Consider the following 18,532-nt stretch of genomic DNA (forward strand, 5'->3'; position numbering starts at 1 on the left):
CAATACGGCGCCCTACACCGGTCTGGGATTTGAACCTGGTTCTGGCCAGGCTTATGGGACCGCCGTTTGAGCCTCTGGCGACTTGCTCCCTGCTCTACCTATCGTGGAAGACGGCCTTCCTCGTCGCTATAACATCTGCGAGACGAGTATCCGAACTCAGTGCCTTAACCGTTGGCCCCCGTATACCGTCTTCCACGCAGACAAGGTACAGCTTCGACCGCACCCAGCCTTCCTCCCTAAGGTCGTTTCGGCCTTCCATATTAACCAGGACATCTTCCTCCCGGTCTTCTACCCAAGGCCGAACGCCTCGCCTCGGGAGCAGCAGCTTCACACCCTGGACGTCCGCAGGGCCCTCGCCTTTTATATAAAGCACACGAAGCCCTTTCGGCATTCCACCCAGCTCTTTGTCGCGATTGCGGAGCGTATGAGGGGCGAGCCGGTCTCCTCGCAAAGGATTTCCTCTTGGGTGACGGCATGTATTCGAACATGCTATGAGCTTGCTCGTGTATCATCTAGTCGCCTGACGGCCCACTCTACAAGGGCGCAAGCCTCGTCTGCCGCCTTCCTGGCCCATGTTCCCATCCAGGACATCTGTAGAGCGGCCACCTGGTCCTCTGTCCACACCTTCGCTTCCCACCACGCGTTGGTGCAGCAATCAAGAGACGATGCAGCCTTCGGCTCCGCAGTTTTACACTCTGCCACATCTCACTCCGACCCCACCGCCTAGGTAAAGCTTGGGAATCACCTACATGGAGTGCATAGGAGCAATCACTCGAAGAAGAAAAGACGGTTACTCACCGTAGTAACTGGTGTTCTTCGAGATGTGTTGCTCCTATCCATTCCAGACCCGCCCTCCTTCCCCACTGTTGGAGTAGCCGGCAAGAAGGAACTGAGGAGCGGACGGGCCGGCTGGGGTATATGACAGACGCCATAGCGGCGCCACTCCAGGGGGCGCCCAGCCGGCCCGCCGGAGTTGCTGGGGTAAAAAAGTTCCGGAGAGCCGTGCACGCGCGGCGCGCACACCTACATGGAATGGATAGGAGCAACACATCTCAAAGAACACCAGTTACTACGGTGAGTAACCGTCTTTTTCTAGAGAAACGAGTATCTGAAACAGTTTATCTGAACAACAGAATCTTTGCCTGTGTAAATATTGACTGGTCCCATCAGAATGTGTGCCACTCATGTCACTTATTCCACAATGATCAGATTGATAGGCTTAGATTTCATCACTTAATGGTGACATCTTCGTCATCCATAATCTACAGTGTTTGTAGCGATACCAGCACCACCACACAGCTTTATGAGGCAATAACTATGTCTCCTCATTTATCCACCCAGGAACTGGATTATTACCTCATAAAACAGTGTGATGGAAGTATTATCATTTAAATCCTACCTTGTTGATATTCACCAAAATAATCCTTTTCTACTAATGGATCCTGGCAAATCTTTCCATGTTTAAATGCATGAATCTACAAATTCAGAGTCTAATTTCTTATTAGCGATCATATCCTCTATTAACAGGAATGAAAACATTATTTAACTAAGTACCATCTTCCAATTTGTTTGCCTTGCAGGTTGTGTATATAGCTGAAGCTCATGAGCTGTCCTATATAGTGACAGGATTAAAACCCTACACAATGTACAACTTCACTATTACTCTCTGCAATCGAATTGAATGTGTAACTAGTGAGCCAAGCATGGGACAAACCTTAGCAGCTGGTAAGGAAATAATCTGATCCATGTACAAAGTTGACACAGCTTTCTAATGAGTACCATTACAGATGATCATAGTTTGATGCTCAGTGACAGGGATAGGTGTTGTATTAATATAAAGTGACTTGCTTAATTATAATTTGTTTACCTTGACAGTTTAGAAACAAAACAAAATGTTTTCCATGCAGGTTTACGGTATACTCTAATGCGATAGGATTTATGTGCTTCTCTCTCAATTACAAGTCAGTTATTTAGTTATCCTATTCCTGTTTGTTTATATCATGCCCATCCATAGCTCTTACGCTGATTAGAGCTGATAATAAATCAGTTGCTTCTTATAAGTCTTCATGTGCCAGATTTTCAAATGAAGGCATGCAGAAGTGTGTATGCACTTTTGCAAATGCTTGGCTTTACACGCGAGTAGGAGTTGCATTCTTTTCTTATGAACTGGACTTTCAAACTTTGACTAGCTTGTGTGTGGTGAGTATTTGTGTACCTATGCCAGAGACACACGGATGTACATGCATATTTTGCGTGTGCCCGTTTGAAAATATTCAGGTTATGAAGGTTCTCTGTTACAGAGCTGCAGTACTGTAAACATCAGTTCCAAATCTGTGGAACACTTGCTGGTGATGTGCAGAGAGTTGGCTGGTCACATTGCTCTCTCCTTATTTCCAGCTGCGACACTACATAAAAAAAACCAAACATTAAATAATTTCGCGATATTACCATTTCCAGTTATGCAACTGCTGTATGGGATCATGAATGGGAAGGAGGTGGTCCTTGCAGTCATGAACAGTAGGGGAGGTGATCCACGAAATGAGCTATCTATTGTGATGTGGTCCATAATGTGAAAAAAAATTGAGAACCCCTGCTATATAGAATATTTTTAAAAACTTTTTAATGTTCCCTTCTTCCCTTCCATGGTTGCCAGTCTACCTGTTTTCAGTTTATGGGGAAAATGATTTGTTCTCTCACAATGGATACCGCTCCCTCACGGATCAGGCCTTCTGTTTGAATGGACAGAGATGGCTCTGAGGTGGTGTCTCTTCTGTTTCTGGACTCCAGGAGATTTCTTTGATCTCTTCGTGCTGCAGCCTCTTTAAAATTTTAACTTGGCTCTGTCTTAAGAACCCATTCCATATAAGCATGACTTTACTTCTCCACCATCATTCCCGACCATCCAATTGTCATCTCTGGAATGGAGTATCAAATTAGTGCCAGCCTGGACAGCTCTGCCCCATAGGAACCTCACTGTTCCACGGGATTCCAAAGGCTAATAGCCCCAGAAACCAATATGACCTACATAGGACCCTTTGTTGTTGTTACAAATTATCCAACCTTGTGTGTATATATTTATTCAAAGATTGAGAATGAATAGCTCGGTTAAGCTTGACAGCTTGTTTATGACTGTCTCCTCCTCCGTTGTGTTAACGCTTAGAGACCTATCACATTAAAGAAGACAGGAGAATACAAAACAGAATAACAGACAGGTCTGGATTTATTAGACTTTTCACATTATAGCATTTTTCTGTTCACCGTTTGCAGATCTTGCAGAGAGTGACCACTTTGAGAATTTGACGGTTCAGTCTCGTATTGCATTTGCTCAGTTGAAACAGTACTACTGATGTTGATTTCCCCAGATTTTATGCTCATAAATTTTAAAATATAAAGAACAAAACACTTGGATTTTGCATGCCATTTCTTCTTTCACCATTCAGATTTTTCATAACTGTAGCAAATTGTTTGCAATCCTACAGTTAAGTGTCTAATACTATTTCCATAACAGGTTTATATTTGCAACAGTTCCATCCTGGGAAAAAATATTTCTAAAAAAAGGTATTTAAAATATATTTATTTTTTAAAATAAAACCTCCTGGTTTTGTAATCTTCGGGTTAATATAAGAAGGTAGAATAATACTAGCCAGACTTGGAGATGCCATTCCCATCAACAGCAGGGATAGTGGCTCAGATCCTGGTCAATGCAAAGTCCTTGTTGCACCACTGAGTGGTTCAAGGTGAATTAAAATTGCCTTGAAAGGGGAGGGGAGGATTCCCTGAGTGTGAAGGAATCTCCATTTGGCAAAGAATCACTAACACTGGCTCTGTGCCACTCCCTGTTGGCCCCCTGGCAGAAGGAGCTTGCTGGAGGAGGTGTGGCTAAAGTGTGCTTCAGTGTAATGGTCCCTTACGGCTGTTACAATCCAGTGCAATTTAAAGTAGCCTTGAGTTTTGTTTCAGCTTGTTGTAGAGCTGAAGGCTGCTTCCATTGACCTTTGACTTTTGAGAACAGAATTTGGCCCATTATCTCTTATTGATACCAGAGTGGAAGGACCCTCCCCCCCCCAGTCTCTTTCTAAGCACAGTTTTATTTTCCAAATATAGGCAAAACACAAAAAAAGTTCCTCAGCCCACCATGGGCTACAGCTCTCAGGGAATTTTCCCTTTTGCCTCATTATCCCTCCTTTTTCAGGACCCACAACAACATTCTTCTGTGCTATTTTAATTGAGCACTGCCTCTCAGGGCTTTCTCCTTGGAGGCCCTCTTTCCCCTGTAGGCTCCCAAGGGACTGAAGGCAGTGGGACTTTGGCAGTCTCACTCAGGGAATTTCAGAGAAAGAGAGAGAGTTCAGAACCCAGAGTAATGAGAGTAGCGAGAGCTCAGAAGAAGGAACAGAGCTGGGCTGAACCTTCAGGGAGGGGATGCTCCTGACATGGGGAACAGTGGAGTCAGATCAGGTTCATGAAAGCAGAAGGCAGTTGAGTTACCTGTGAACTTCCCGAATGCAGAAAGCCATGGCCAGAGAGGGCTGAGGGAGATACCTTCTGGCTGTCTAAGCTGGAGAGCCGGAGAGAGATGAAGATTGGGAAATGATGGGGGGATGAGTTTCTGTGTAAGGGCTAGAACTAGATCTGGTAAGTAAACAGGATGGAGATGCTTCCCAGCTCTACGTTCTGAGGTGGGAGGTGTGGGGGTGAGGGGTGCTGGAGCTGTACTTGGTGTGTTGATGTATTATTGGGACTTAAAAGAGTAAATATACTGTTTGGTTTGTGCTGGAGAAATCTGGATTGTGGTTGAGAGCCTTTTGTGGTAATTAACCCTGCAAAAGGCTATTTATATGTGAAAAGCTTGTGTGGAGTTACTGGAGGCTATGAAAGAAAAGAGAAACTGAGGCAAAAGCCCTGGTCCTGTTGTGCCCTGCTGCAACACTAGGAAGGAGATGCCGTCTCACATATGGTGAGAAATGCAAGCAGATGATCAGCCCATGGGAAAAAGGAACTATGAATGCCTAGAAGAGGGCCCTCGAGGCATGGGGCTGCTTGCACAGCCACTCTGAAGCCATGAGGGGCACTCAGGACATATACCCTTTGACATGGATCTTAAACTATTTTTTTTATTTTCAAAGTTTTTTTTTCTGTTTTGTGTTTAATTCAGACCATTACATTATGGATCACATTCCCAGCAGAGGTAATTGGCATAGCTTCATAGACTGGAGGTATACAAATTACACCAGGAGAGGATCTAGTCACAAGAAAGAGGTTCAAAAAATGTAGTTGCATAGAATACTAGGAATATTTGCATCACTTCCTGAATATTAAAATGAGGTCAGAGATGTTTGTCATTAAGGATTTCGACTTCATTTCAGAGGTGCTGGAACAATTTGTATAGTGGGGTTGCTGAGAGCCATGAATCAAACTGTAAATCCTGTATATAATGGAAACCACTTACAGCCAATGGGTGTTGCAGCACCCCTAGAACCTCTAGTTCCAGCACCTACGGTTCATTTTTTAAAGCAGTTTATGGTCAAATCAGTGTCATTGTAAAATTAATGCAGATTTCTCAAAGGCAAAACATTCAGGGGCTCAAAAGTTTTCTGTAAGGCACAAAGACATCTAGTTGTCTCTTCTTCCCCTGCCCCTCCCATTCCTGTTTGTGACATTTCAGCAGAATAGAATTAGCTGTGTGAGAACAGTAATTGCTTATCCTACAGATCTCAATATCAAATAGTCAGTGTGACTTAAACAATCTATACAGCTGTGTTTCATTAACTGCTGTGTGGCTGAACTCACTTTTTGTAATTAAGTTTGTCTTTCATTTGTCCTTTTGTAATTTTTTTTTTCAAACTTAAATTTAACATCGTTTGTTTTTTAAAAAAGACACCAAACACACCCTTGTGATTGCTGCCATTCACCTCAGCACATTGTAATACTGCTCCTTTGCTTTTGATGGCAATTACAGGGTTCAGAAGCTAATTTGTAGAAGATATTCTTCCAGCAGCAGCTGCATCTGGCTTCTTGGCAGACTCCTCAAGCAGTTGTATTGCTGGCTTTGGAGTTGCCTCTGGGTTTACTGGGGTAATGATGAGGATGGGCTGTCTGAGCTGTCTTACGCTCCTGGATGTCATTTTATTTTTTGATTACCCTTTTAATCTAAGTAATTTTGTCCATTTTTATCCATTTATGAAAAAAGTCCAGTGCAAACTCTTTTGGAGAGCTACATTCCATTTGCACTAGCAATGCATCACTTGCTTATGCCTGTCATAAATTGGTTTTCTGCACAATTCTAAGCAACAGTCTTAAAACAACCCATATCCTGTTATGCTGGTAATTAATCGTGCATTAACTTCTCTCTCTCTATTAAAAGTAAAATATGAAGGCTGTTTGCTGCTGGTCTGAAAACACACATTGTTTTGCATGCATGTACATAAGTCTTTTCATTGCGAATAGGACCCAAAGTGATTAAACAAGCTCTCTTAATATGTTAATTTATAATTTTAATTACAACAATCTTGTGTATATATAGTCATTAGTGAATACTAATATAAATATTTTTCTACCTTTTTATTCATAATGCATAAACCAATCATCCAGTTACTTCTCGGCAGTTGCCTGTTTTTGTTTCATAATACAATCTTTGTTCTCAGTTATGAATGCATTTTGTTCATTCCTGTCTTGAATAATCCCTCATTAAGCCAGTCACTTTCTGCTCCATGCTAAAAAGGAAAAATTATCATGCAAATGTGGCATGCCATATTAAAAAGCACATTACCAAACACTTTTGTTGCTGTCCTTCAATTAGTTTCCCTTCTTTGAATTTAATTTCATTTGTTGTTAAACTACTGACTTGATGTATGGACTCATGAATTTGAGGCTGCTGCCAAGAATGTAGAAGGAAAAAAAAATCAAAGCCTCTTCAGAAGGTTGCAGAGGCAAAACTGAAATGAATTTGCTTCACCTTTGACAAGAACACTTGAGCAGCATTTGAGTCGTCTGATGATTCAGCTTGGCTAATTAGCCGATTATTTATTTCAAGAATAAAGGCACTGTTTTACAATTAGAGAAGTGTAAAGTAATCTAAGAAATTTGGTAATGACAGATGACTTAAGTAACTTCTGAGATAAACAGTATCTGCTCAAACTTGTCTCGCTGAGTGTTCTCAAGCTGTAGTTAAACTGCTCTTTGAGTCTTGGTAAAATAGTAGGAAGCCAAATGTTTGTTTGTTCGCCCAACATTACACTTCAGAAAGTAGCTCACATTATTCTTTTGCCAGTGTGTCAAATTTGCATGGTTTTTAAGGTATGTGTAAGTTGTATTTCTCTTGATTAAAAGCTTTTGGTTCAAAGCAATACTTTTTAATTGCCTAATGATATAAGTCAGTTCTTAGGAAAGAACCGTGCATTTAGGAGTTCATTTGCAATATAACTGAAAAATTCATTGCATGGCAGTAAAACAATTTACTGTTAATTACAAGGAGAAGAATTTGCTGTACCATGCTCACAGATTGCCATGAATCATGCAGCACTCCTAGAGATTTATAACAGATGTGTAAGTGGGATGAATTAGCAGGGTTTAATAACAGAGACACAAATCATGCAGACTTCAAGGAGCTTTAATTGATATACTAGAATGTGACGGGCATGAATCACTCAGCCATTCAACAGCACTGTAACATATGGTCAGCTCAATATGCTGCATCTTAAATCGGTTGGTAAGTCGTTGGTTGTCCCATATGGTGGAAGCAATATATTTTTCATGATTTTTTTTTAAATACTGTATTTTACATTTATTTTAAAGATATATGATTATAATACATATTATTAAATGGTCTCCTGATACCCATTATGGATATTTTCTGATTTGTTTTTTCATTAAAATTTCTTTAAAAAAAAAAAAACCCTAAAAAGATTCTTCTGAAAAAGTCTAAAATGATTGTCAGAAGCCATAAGTACTATTGCTTCACTCATTTACTATTGACAACATTTGATACTGCTTGAAGCGCATATGGAAGCGGAGCTTGTACCAGGAATGCTACAGCAATTGCAGGGTCCTGTGAACCAAATAACCTATAGCAATAATGAAACTGATAGCTGTCTGGCTTTGCATATCGTTTTACTCATAGGCAAAATTTGGAGATGAATAAGACTCAGGCCAACATGACCTCCCCCCACCCCCAAAAAATGGCACCTCCAAAATGGTTGTGAAGTTCACAACAGCTCTGATTTGTATGTGCTACAGTATGAACTCTAATGGACAGCAGTCAAAAGTTTAAGTATTTATGGCTTCATTGTTAATATTACCTTTTAAAATAGTACAAGCAAGAGTAACACCTTGCTCCTGTAATCATCTTGAAAACCTTAAATAGCTAATTGCAGACTAATACAGATGGGTACAGAAACATCCACCTGTAATACACTGAAAATTATTTATTCAAACATGTACAAGTATGTGGAGTGGTAAAGGTTTTGTAGCCAGACTGTAAACCCATTTTTATTGGGACAGGAATCTGGCAGTCCGTGGAAAAGCTTTAGCAGTTATATTAGTAAACCTGACAGACTTGAGAAAGGAATATTGCATCTTTAGAACTGTGGCTGCCAGAATTTAATGTCAACAATTAAAATTTATTTTGATCCTTACCTAGTGTTTATTACTGTTTGTATACACAACAGACCTTACTAATACAGAGATGCACTATTAGATGGAATTACCATCTGTTCAGAGTGAAATGCTGGCATCTGTCTTAGATTCTAAAACTAAAATGATATTATTTCAAACAAAAACAAAATTAACTGCTCTTTACTTAGCAACTTCGTTTTTGCATGTGCGCTCACATACATAGGAAAGGCTTATTTGTAATGACCTATGTAATCACGTCTATATTTGGATATATGACTTTAAAATAAGCTGTATGGACCATCTGTCTTTACTGGTCTTTTTGGTGCCCTCTGTTACTCAGTGGCATGCAGCGATCATTGGCTTTTAAATACTGTTTTAGCTTTACAATATATTAAATATGTATTATAGTGCAAGACATTAAAACTACATAATTAAAATATCCAAAATGTGACTTTGAATCTACTAAAATACAGTATGCTCATTATTTTGACAGATGTGTCTTAACAGAATGTGACTGAAAAAAATTTAAATAGGTAAAATTATAGTCAATTCATCTTAACATAGTAGCTACAGGTACCACAGTGACACCTTTAGGAAAATATATACTGTATCTTTTAGTCCCGAATATTTTTAATTTCAGCATACAGTACCACGAAGGCCATTGTTACAGATTTATTTTCAGCTTTTTGGGGGGTCTGGACTTAAGAATAGGCTCTCACTGTGTGCAAGGAGGTGAATTCTCAAGTACCAAGGACATTGTAGTTTTAAATACTGATGTTATAGCAAAGACTTTCTGAAAGGCTAGGCTTCTATTCCATATATCACCAAATAATAAATTGTGTCATGCCAGTGTTTAATGCATGTACACAGTGCATTAACTGTAACTGTAGTACATTTATTTGTGCTAGAGGAGACTTGAAAATGATTAAAAGATCAATACTTCCCTGTCACAGAAGCAAGTGTTACGATGCATTTAAGTAGTTAATTGCATAAGCCCCATAAAAGCTTCAAGTTTGGGTAGCAGGGATGCCATAATTACAGTCCAAGCAGCTACCATTTATTAATGGTGGACTTCTAAGGGAGATATGTTTGTTGTCATAAGTGTTGGCTATCTGTGTACATTTTAGAAATAATGAATTTTAGCATTTCTGTTTTAGCATCAGTAAGTTGAACCGGAGGGCTCAACCTCAGTACTCACATTTAAAATGCTGACATACACCTATTCTCTCCAGCGATGAAGTTTTGATTGTTAAGCCACATTTTCTGTTTAAACCTCTGCATTTATATTGAAATTCATTAGTGTTCTGCCCTACTTATGCAGGGAAAGCTTATGACCTCACACCACACTACTTTAATTTTGACATTGTAAATTTCTAACATAGCAGTGTGATGCTAATTAGATTGTGAAGTCATAAATGATGTCTAAGTAGGAATTTACAACACACGCAGTATGGTTGGTGGGTTTTTTTTCATCCCTTCAAGAAGAGTATTTATCAAGTTGGAGGAAAAGAAATAACAACATGCTACGGGTTAATGGGAGAAAAGAAAAGTATGTTAATAGTCCTGTAAATGCAAGAATCTTTAAAAGGACATCATTAATTCAATCCAAATGAAGGTCTATACAATGAACTCATAGTATACACAAAGGTGTGTTGTGATGCAATTCATCAGATTTTGAAGACCTATATTTCAGTCCTGATCATGTTATTCCTGAAGTGAGTTTGGTGCCCTATAGTCATCATGGGAACGATTTAATTGAACGTGTTTCCATCGTATCTCCCTTCCAGTTGCACACAATGAAAATTCATTTATTAAATCCTTATTTATCAGACAGAGGGGTTACTAACAATATAAAATGGATATGGATTCCGCTACTAAAGAACTACTGTACATCAGCTGTAGACAATAGCTGGTTACACTGCTTTGCTGAATCAATCCACTCACACCTGTAGGACCATCATTTCGTTATCCAAACAGGTCATGCTGCCCTCCAGTGGCTTACTGTACAGTGTTTTTTAAAAACTTCAATAGTTTTATTTCATAATTCAACTGTAGAGTGATCATCACAGTTGGCTTGATTAATAGGTGTCACACTGAATGTTCCAGTACTGGGAAAATAAAGTAATAATATCAAACTCTGTGACATACTCATACCTGCAAAGAGTCAGTCTTGTATCAGCTTCATAGTGTCCTACAGAGCACCAGCTTCTAGGCAAGAAAAGATGGAGAGTAACATTTACTCAGTTTGGAGAATTATCTGTATACATGACAGTGGCTCATAAAATTATATATCTGCTTTGAGGAAGAATGTTTCATGGAAACAGTGAGGATGTGCCAAACTGGTTATTTGCTAGAGGGCAATCACCGTGTAGGTCCTCAATACAAGTACTGGGATAATGGTTCTGCTTTTGTTGACCAAAATTTGTTCACTTTGTGGCAAAATCTTGTTTGCTCATGTACCAGAGTGCTAAAATGAAGTTAGGAAGAAGCTACTAAAGTTTGATTTTCCTCTGAATTTAGACCCCGACCCTGCATTGAGAACCCTGTGGGAGTATGCCTACATGGAGCCCCTTGAGAGCAATGCAGAATTGGGGGCTAAGAGTCTAACCAAAGAGGGAACATTAATTCTATTATGTGGAAGTGATTCATATTATTAAGGGTCTATAAGAGTTATGTCTCATGGTCTGCGTGGGATGGAATAGTAGATAATTGTATCCGAAGTTTGAAGAGCAAATGAGACATTACTACAGGGTGGGGACTAGGTTTTTTTTTTAAATATCAAGAATCCTTCAATTAGTATAGTAGCACAGTATAGGGGCGCCGTGGAGATTTGCATTTATTGTTTGGTTGACCAGAAACTGGGTCCCTCCATAAACAATATATTACGTGTATGAAATTAAGTTCCAAGCAGTCTGGACACTTATGCCTGGGTAACAATTTTTTTCCCTACACATAGCTCCAAGAAAACTTGCTGCCCCTCTTCTTGAAGGAGTAAACAGCACAGTGTTAAAGATAAATTGGAATGAACCTGAAGAACTTAATGGGCCTTTTCCCATCTACCAGCTGGAAAGAATGGATTCATCTTTAGCTATAACGAGGGTGGAAGTAATGAAAGGAATCCGTTTCCCAGGAAATGGTTATTACAAATTCCCCAGTTCTACTCTCCCTGCCAATACCGACTTTACAGGTAAATGAGTTTAAATTACTTACGGAATGTTTAAATTGTACTCTGCATTTGTTTTACCATTTATTATCTTCTATATCATTTTTATTGCTAGATCTGTAGATTTTACTTTGAGTATTGTGTGATTGTTAGCTATGTAAAGACTACTTCAGTTGTGCTAAGTCTGTAACTGAATGCATTCACTTGAAAGTTACAAATTCTCACAAAGAACCTGTAGAAAATTTTATCAGACATGGGATTTTGATTCCTTTGGACTCAGACACTGAGCTATGGTGAGCTGTGCTGCAGACATGATATATTTCTTAGTGGGAAATATAAACTGGGTTTTTATTTATTTTTCTGGGGTGAGATCTCTGCAGTGTATTCATTATTGATTCTAAAGCATGTTTTCTCCTCTGCTACCATTTAGTGTCCCAGTGGTGGTGTGAGAGCTGGTAGAAAAACTCTCTCTCCCTTGCTCCTGTTTTGGATTTCTGTAGTATTCTAAGAGTGATGGGACAAAATGTATCTGTGACTATGAACATCAGTGTTTTAGGTGTGTGGTGGGGGCAGGGGCTGGGGGGGTTCACCAATCTGACAAATCGACTGGTACCTATAGTTCTGCTGTTTTTGGGTTGCTGCTGCCTATCATCAGCACTCTTTATGTCTTTGCGTCTGGCTTGGGAGAGTGAACTTTCAACTTGGGAGACTGAACAGAAAGCCTGTGAAAGATAAGAAAATAAGAACATAAGAATGGCCATACTGGGTCAAACCAAAGGTCCATCCAGCCCAGTATCCTGTTGGCCAACAGTGGCCAATGCCTGGTGTTCCAAAGGGAGTGAATCTAACAGGTAATGATCAAGTGATCTCTCTCCTGCCATCCATCTCCACCCTCTGACAAACAGCGGCTAGGGACACGATTCCTTACCCATCCTGGCTAATAGCCATTAATGGACTTAACCTCCATGAATTTATCTAGTTCTCTTTTCTAGTTATCTAGCCTTCACAACCTCCTCAGGCAAGGAGTCCCACAGGTTGACTGTGCGCTGTGTGAAGAACTTCCTTTTATTTGTTTTAAACCTGCTGCCCATTAATTTCATTTAGTGGCCTCTAGTTCTTATATTATGGGAACAAGTAAATAACTTTTCCTTATTCACTTTCTCCACATCACTCATGATTTTATACACCTCTATCATATCCCCCCCTTTGTCTCCTCTTTTCCAAGATGAAAATCCTAGCCTCTTTAATCTCTCCTCATATGGGACCGGTTCCAACCCCCTAATCATTTTAGTTGCCCTTCTCTGAACCTTTCCAAATGCCAGTATATCTTTTTTTGAGATAAGGAGACCACATCTGTACGCAGTATTCAAGTTGTGGGCGTACCATGGATTTATATAAGGGCAATAAGATATTCTCCATCTTATTCTCTATCCCTTTTTTAATGATTCCTAAAATCCTGTTTGCTTTTTTGACTGCCGCTGCCCACTGCGTGGATGTCTTCAGAGAAGTATCCACGATGACTCCAAGATCGCTTTCCTGATTAGTTGTAGTTAAATTAGCCCCCATCATATTGTATGTATAGTTGGGGTTATTTTTTCCAATGTGCATTACTTTACATTTATTCACATTAAATTTCATTTGCGATTTTGTTGCCCAATCACTTAGTTTTGTGAGATCTTTTTGAAGTTCTTCACAGTCTGCTTTGGTTTTAACTATCTTGAGCAGTTTAGTATCATCTGCAAACTTTTCCACCTCACTATTTACCCCTTTCTCCAGATCATTTATGAATAAGTTGAACAAGATTGGTCCTAGGACTGACCCTTGGGGAACACCACTAGTTACCCCTCTCCATTCTGAAAATTTACCATTTATTCCTACCCTTTGTTCCCTCTGATACCATGACAACTTAATTTATGTAAGAGCCTTTGGTGAGGGACCTTTTCAAAGGCTTTATGGAAATATAAGTACACTATGTCCACTGGATCCCCCTTGTCCACATGTGTGTTGACCCCTGCGCTCTATTGAAATAATCTGCTTCTGCTGATGCCCTTCATTTTGTGAACCAGACAAGTGTGTTTCCAGGGCACCAGTGGAAAATTGAGCTGCTTGGGAAATGTCTAGGCCAAGCTCATGATGATTTCTGAGATGCCAGCTCATGGTACTGATTGAATCTGGTGAAAATGATGAAGGCCAAAGTGATCACTTTTCTCTGATTTCCTTTTGATGGGCTGAATAAATAACTTTGCTCAATGCTAGTGTGTCAATTAAAAGTCTTGTATTCACTTATTTTGCTGACTTTGTAGCACAGTGGTGATTCACGGGAGTTTTGCATAGCAAGCCCCTAGCAACAGCCAATGGACTCTCCACAACACCTTAATTGCTTGATGTTCATTCCCCTGATACTAAAAGCATGTAACCTCCCCTGCGTGTTTAGTGAAAATATTTTATTTGCTCATTCCATTGTCTCTCTGTACTGTTGTGGCCTAAACTGCATGGGGATCAAGGGTGCAGTTTTTCTGATTGGGCTATTGCTATCAGCTCCATCTCTGCAGTGGAGAGGGATATTTTCCACTATGAGTCTGAGGAGAGACAAAGAGTGGTGGATATCACTGAATGTCCCCTCTATTGGTGCTCAGAAGCCTTCAATGGGTGGGCCATCTAGCTGGGCTCATTAACATAGTCTGTTCTTGTCGTGACTTCAGTGCTACAAGCAAAGTGTTGTTTGACTATGGGACAGTGCAGCCAGTGAGGTTGTTTGTACTATTGAAACTGAGGGCTAGGAGTAAGGGAAAGGTCTCTCTGGAGATGGTTGAAGCGGACTCTGGAAGGTATAGACAGAAGGGATGGGAGAAGATGTTAAAATAAAATCCCCTTTAATTTGCCATTTTGTGGCTGCTTATGATACAGATAAATGTCATTTATCATCACTTGGGATTATAATCTTTCTATGGAGATCAGCTATTAGTCATAGTATTTGGAGATGGGCTGGGACTGAAATATGGTAAGCAATTTGTCCAGATATCTACAGATAACGCCTGGTGATCAGGTTAAATCAGTCAGTATGATACCCAGAAATGTAGAAGTCATGTATCTTGACAACTCAATAAATTATCCAGAAATAAATGTGGGTAGCTGTACATTCAGTCATCTGGATTCAGCACCCCTTCCAAAATATCACTGAGGGAGAAGAGGGGGCAGAGAAATTGAAGAATGAGACCTTCAAAAGAAAGAGTTGGTAAAATCCTTTTTAATTGTTTTCTCCACATATTCCTTCCCTAAATCTTTCCCTTACAATGCACTACTGAAGTCAGGCATTTGGCATACAGTGTATTCTTTAGATGGAATGGTTTTGCTATGCATACAGCTGTGTGCATTTTTGACACAAAAGCGTGCCAACTTGTACATGCCAGCCAACAGACGTGGTGTGTGTGAATACTTACTGTTCTAGAAAAGACAGATCAGTTTATTCATTGCTAATAAATGTAGTTGTCCTCACTTCCTCCCCTGATCATTCTTGTACTCTGAGGGGCAAGTAATAGGGGCAGATGTATTATCTGGGAAGTTTTCCAAATTCATCTTATAAAAAGAAGTTAGGCAATAAACATTGGCTGTACTAAGAAGCATCCTTCTGTCTGTAACAAAGCCTCCAGCTGCACAGTAAAATGTGCCCTGAGTATACATTAGGTAGAGAGGAAGTCAGGTATAGAGGAAAATCACTTCTGCCACAGCTGTCCACAAGCAACTTGTTAGTTCCCAAAACTGTGAAGAATTTTCCTCTATACAGCTGCATGTTTAAGGCATCTGAAAATAGTCTTTTACTGAAGAGGTGGATTGAATTATTTTGAACACTCCTGCCCTACCGTGGAGGTATCAAAACATGTCTTAAATTATCTGCATTCTCCATATTTTGCAAAATGTTACCGGGTGCACTAATTGTTAGTAATTTTGCTTAGGTGATGCTGTTTCAGGTCATGTCATATCAATTTTGCTGGTACTGTTTCATTAGACTCTTTTGCAGTCTCTGAAGTGCTCAAAATACACTTTGTTTCATGAGTCGTACTTAACTGGGGAGGAGGTCAGTGAGGTGACTTCCATGACTATGGTTATGAGAACATCTAGCAATCTCCGTCTGCAGAAGGTGGAAGGATGGGAACGCCTTTCCACCCTAGAGATGTTGATAAAGTCAGGTGGTCAACGTATATGTTCCTTTTAAAACATTACCTTGATTCTGGGTTCTGAGACTTGCTTAGAAGCTACTATTTTTGTTAATGCGTTTTTAGCATGTGTCCTTATGTTTAAAATTCTCTTTGGTAATAAAGAGACTGGGGGAAAAAACTACTGATATCTCTGTTAATTTTCCAACTGTGGATTTAGTGGCTGGTTAGGAAGATGTAGTCGATTACAGTTTAAAATGTCTTGTTTGGAGAAAGTACCCTTTAGGGCAGTTTTTCAAAGGGCCTTCCAAAATACCTGTTTGTGTGCATTAAAACTCACTTACAAGTCTAAGAGTTACTTGTGCTGGGAATTTGTGATTGCAAAGTAGGTGACTCTAGAGTAGAGAGGGTATTTTCAGTCAAAAATTTGTCCTGTAGAATGTAGTTTACCAATTAGGCCTGGTCTACACTAGTCTGTTGTTTTGGAATTAGCCAAGTTAATTCAAAAAAAAAAAAAAGATTCCGTCCACGTGACCAAACCGGCTTTTTTGATTTAAAGGGCTCTTTAAATCGATTTCTGTACTCCACCTCGGCAAGTGGAGTAGCACTTAAATCGAGATCACAATCCCAGGTTAAAGGTATTGTGGACGCAATTCAACGTTATTGTCCTCCAGGAGCTATCCCAGAATGCTCCCTTGTGACCGCTCTGGACGACACTCTCAACTCCGATGCACTAGCCAGGTGGGCAGAAAAAGCCCCGGGAACTTTTGAATTTCATTTCCTGTTTGGTCACCATCAGCACAGGTGACCGTCAGCACAGTCCACCATCACAGGCAACCATGCAGAGTCCACCATCACAAGAGATCACGCAGTCCCGGATTCGCAGATGAGCTCCAGCATGGTCTGAACGGGAGGTACTGGATCTCATTGCATGTTGGGGAGACGAGTCTGTTATGGCACAACTACGTTCCAAAAAAAGGAACGCAAATACATACGCAAAAGTCTCCAGGACCATGATGGAAAGAGGCTACTCCAGGGACGCAGAGCAGAGACGTACAAAAATCAAGGAGCTCAGGCAAGCATACCAAAAATCCAGGGAGGCAAACGGGCGCTCTGGGTCACAGCCTCATACAATTATGGGGAGCTCCATGCAATTATGGGGAGGTGACGCCACCACTACCCCACCACTGTCCATGGACACCTGCAAGGGGCGAGTTGCACGGAGTGAGGAGGAAGAGTCATTGGAGGACAAAGAGGAGGAGGCGGCGGCGGACAGTGCACAGGCGGCAAGTGGGGAATCCATTTCCCCCCCTAGCCAGGAACTATGCTTAACGTTGGAGCCAATAGCCTCCCCCCACTTCCAATGTGGGCTTCCAGACCATGACCCTGGAGAAGGTACTTCTGGTGAGTGAGAGCCTGATTGGAGCCACGCGGTGGGGGATGGGGGGAAACCCAGCCGTGCTGGGCTGTTCGCATATAGTTTAAAGGGCTCATCCCTGCTCAGAGCCTCATCGGAGCCACACAGTGGGTGTGGGAGTTGGGGGCGGGGGGGTTGTGTGTTGTGTGAAGTGATCATCCCAGGCAGCCCGCAGGCCTTCTTTTATGGCAAACCCACCAGGCATTGCTTGCTATGGGAAAGGGGTCCCAGCAGTTTGAAAACACTGAAATGAATGTAGAAGAAGCAGAACCCCGCATGCCCCTAGGCTGCCTGCAAGCTGAATTCTGTTGCCTGTCTGTGTGTGATGGCTTACTCATACCAAAGTGTCCCCTTTTTTTCTCTGAAATGTATATTTTAAAATACTACCCTCCCTTTTTCTCCTTCTGCAGGCGCAAATGTTTCAATGCGGCCCCTATCTACTCCGTCCCAGAGGCTGGCCCAAATTAGAAGGCGGAGAAAACGAACTCGGGAAGACATGTTCGCCGAGCTCATGCAGCCCTCCCTCACTGATAGGGCCCAGCTGAATGCATGGAGGCAAACAATTGCGGAGTCCCGTAAAGCATTACAGGGACACGAACAGAGGAGGGACGCGCGCGATGAGAGCAGGCAGGAAGCTATGGTCAAGCTCATGGGGAAGCAAACTGACATGCTCTGCTGTATGGTGGATCTAATGTGGGAAAGGCAGCAGGACCACAGAGTGCCGCTGCAGCCCCTGTATAACCACCCTCCCTCCTCCCCAAGTTCCACAGCCTCCTCACCCAGACGCCCAAGAACACAAGAGGGGGAGGCTACGGGGACCCCCACACTCAACCCTAGAGGATCGCCCAAGCAGCAGAAAGCTGGCATATGTGAACTTTTGATTTGGTTTCTCAACTTGTCCTTCCCTCCTCCTCCACCCCCCTAACCCACCTCCGCCCCCAGTCTGCCTTCTGATTTCTCTCAATGTGTTGTGCAACAAATAATAAAGAACAGTTTTTAAACAATTTAGACTTTATTTCCTTTCATATATATGGGGGCGGGTAACTTCAAGAGAAACAAACACAACTGTCACTCCGTACCCTGGCCAGACATGAAACTGGCTTTCAAAGCTTCTCTGATGTGCAGCGCGCCCTGCTGCACTCTTCTAATCGCCCTGTTGTCTGGCTGTGCAAAATTGGCTGCCAG

At 41.2% G+C, this 18,532-nt stretch overlaps 1 protein-coding gene across 1 annotated transcript in view; it reads left to right on the plus strand.

Moving 5' to 3' along the window:
• Positions 1–18,532, plus strand: part of USH2A (usherin) — a 624,012-nt gene that overhangs the window by 169,945 nt on the left and 435,535 nt on the right. The window contains exons 21-22 of the mRNA XM_045011456.1: positions 1,581–1,725; positions 11,570–11,800. Of these exons, the coding sequence (XP_044867391.1) occupies positions 1,581–1,725; positions 11,570–11,800 (376 nt within the window). The remainder of the gene's footprint in view (positions 1–1,580; positions 1,726–11,569; positions 11,801–18,532) is intronic.

Source organism: Mauremys mutica, chromosome 3, assembly GCF_020497125.1.
Source record: "Mauremys mutica isolate MM-2020 ecotype Southern chromosome 3, ASM2049712v1, whole genome shotgun sequence".
NCBI classification, from domain to species: domain Eukaryota; kingdom Metazoa; phylum Chordata; order Testudines; family Geoemydidae; genus Mauremys; species Mauremys mutica.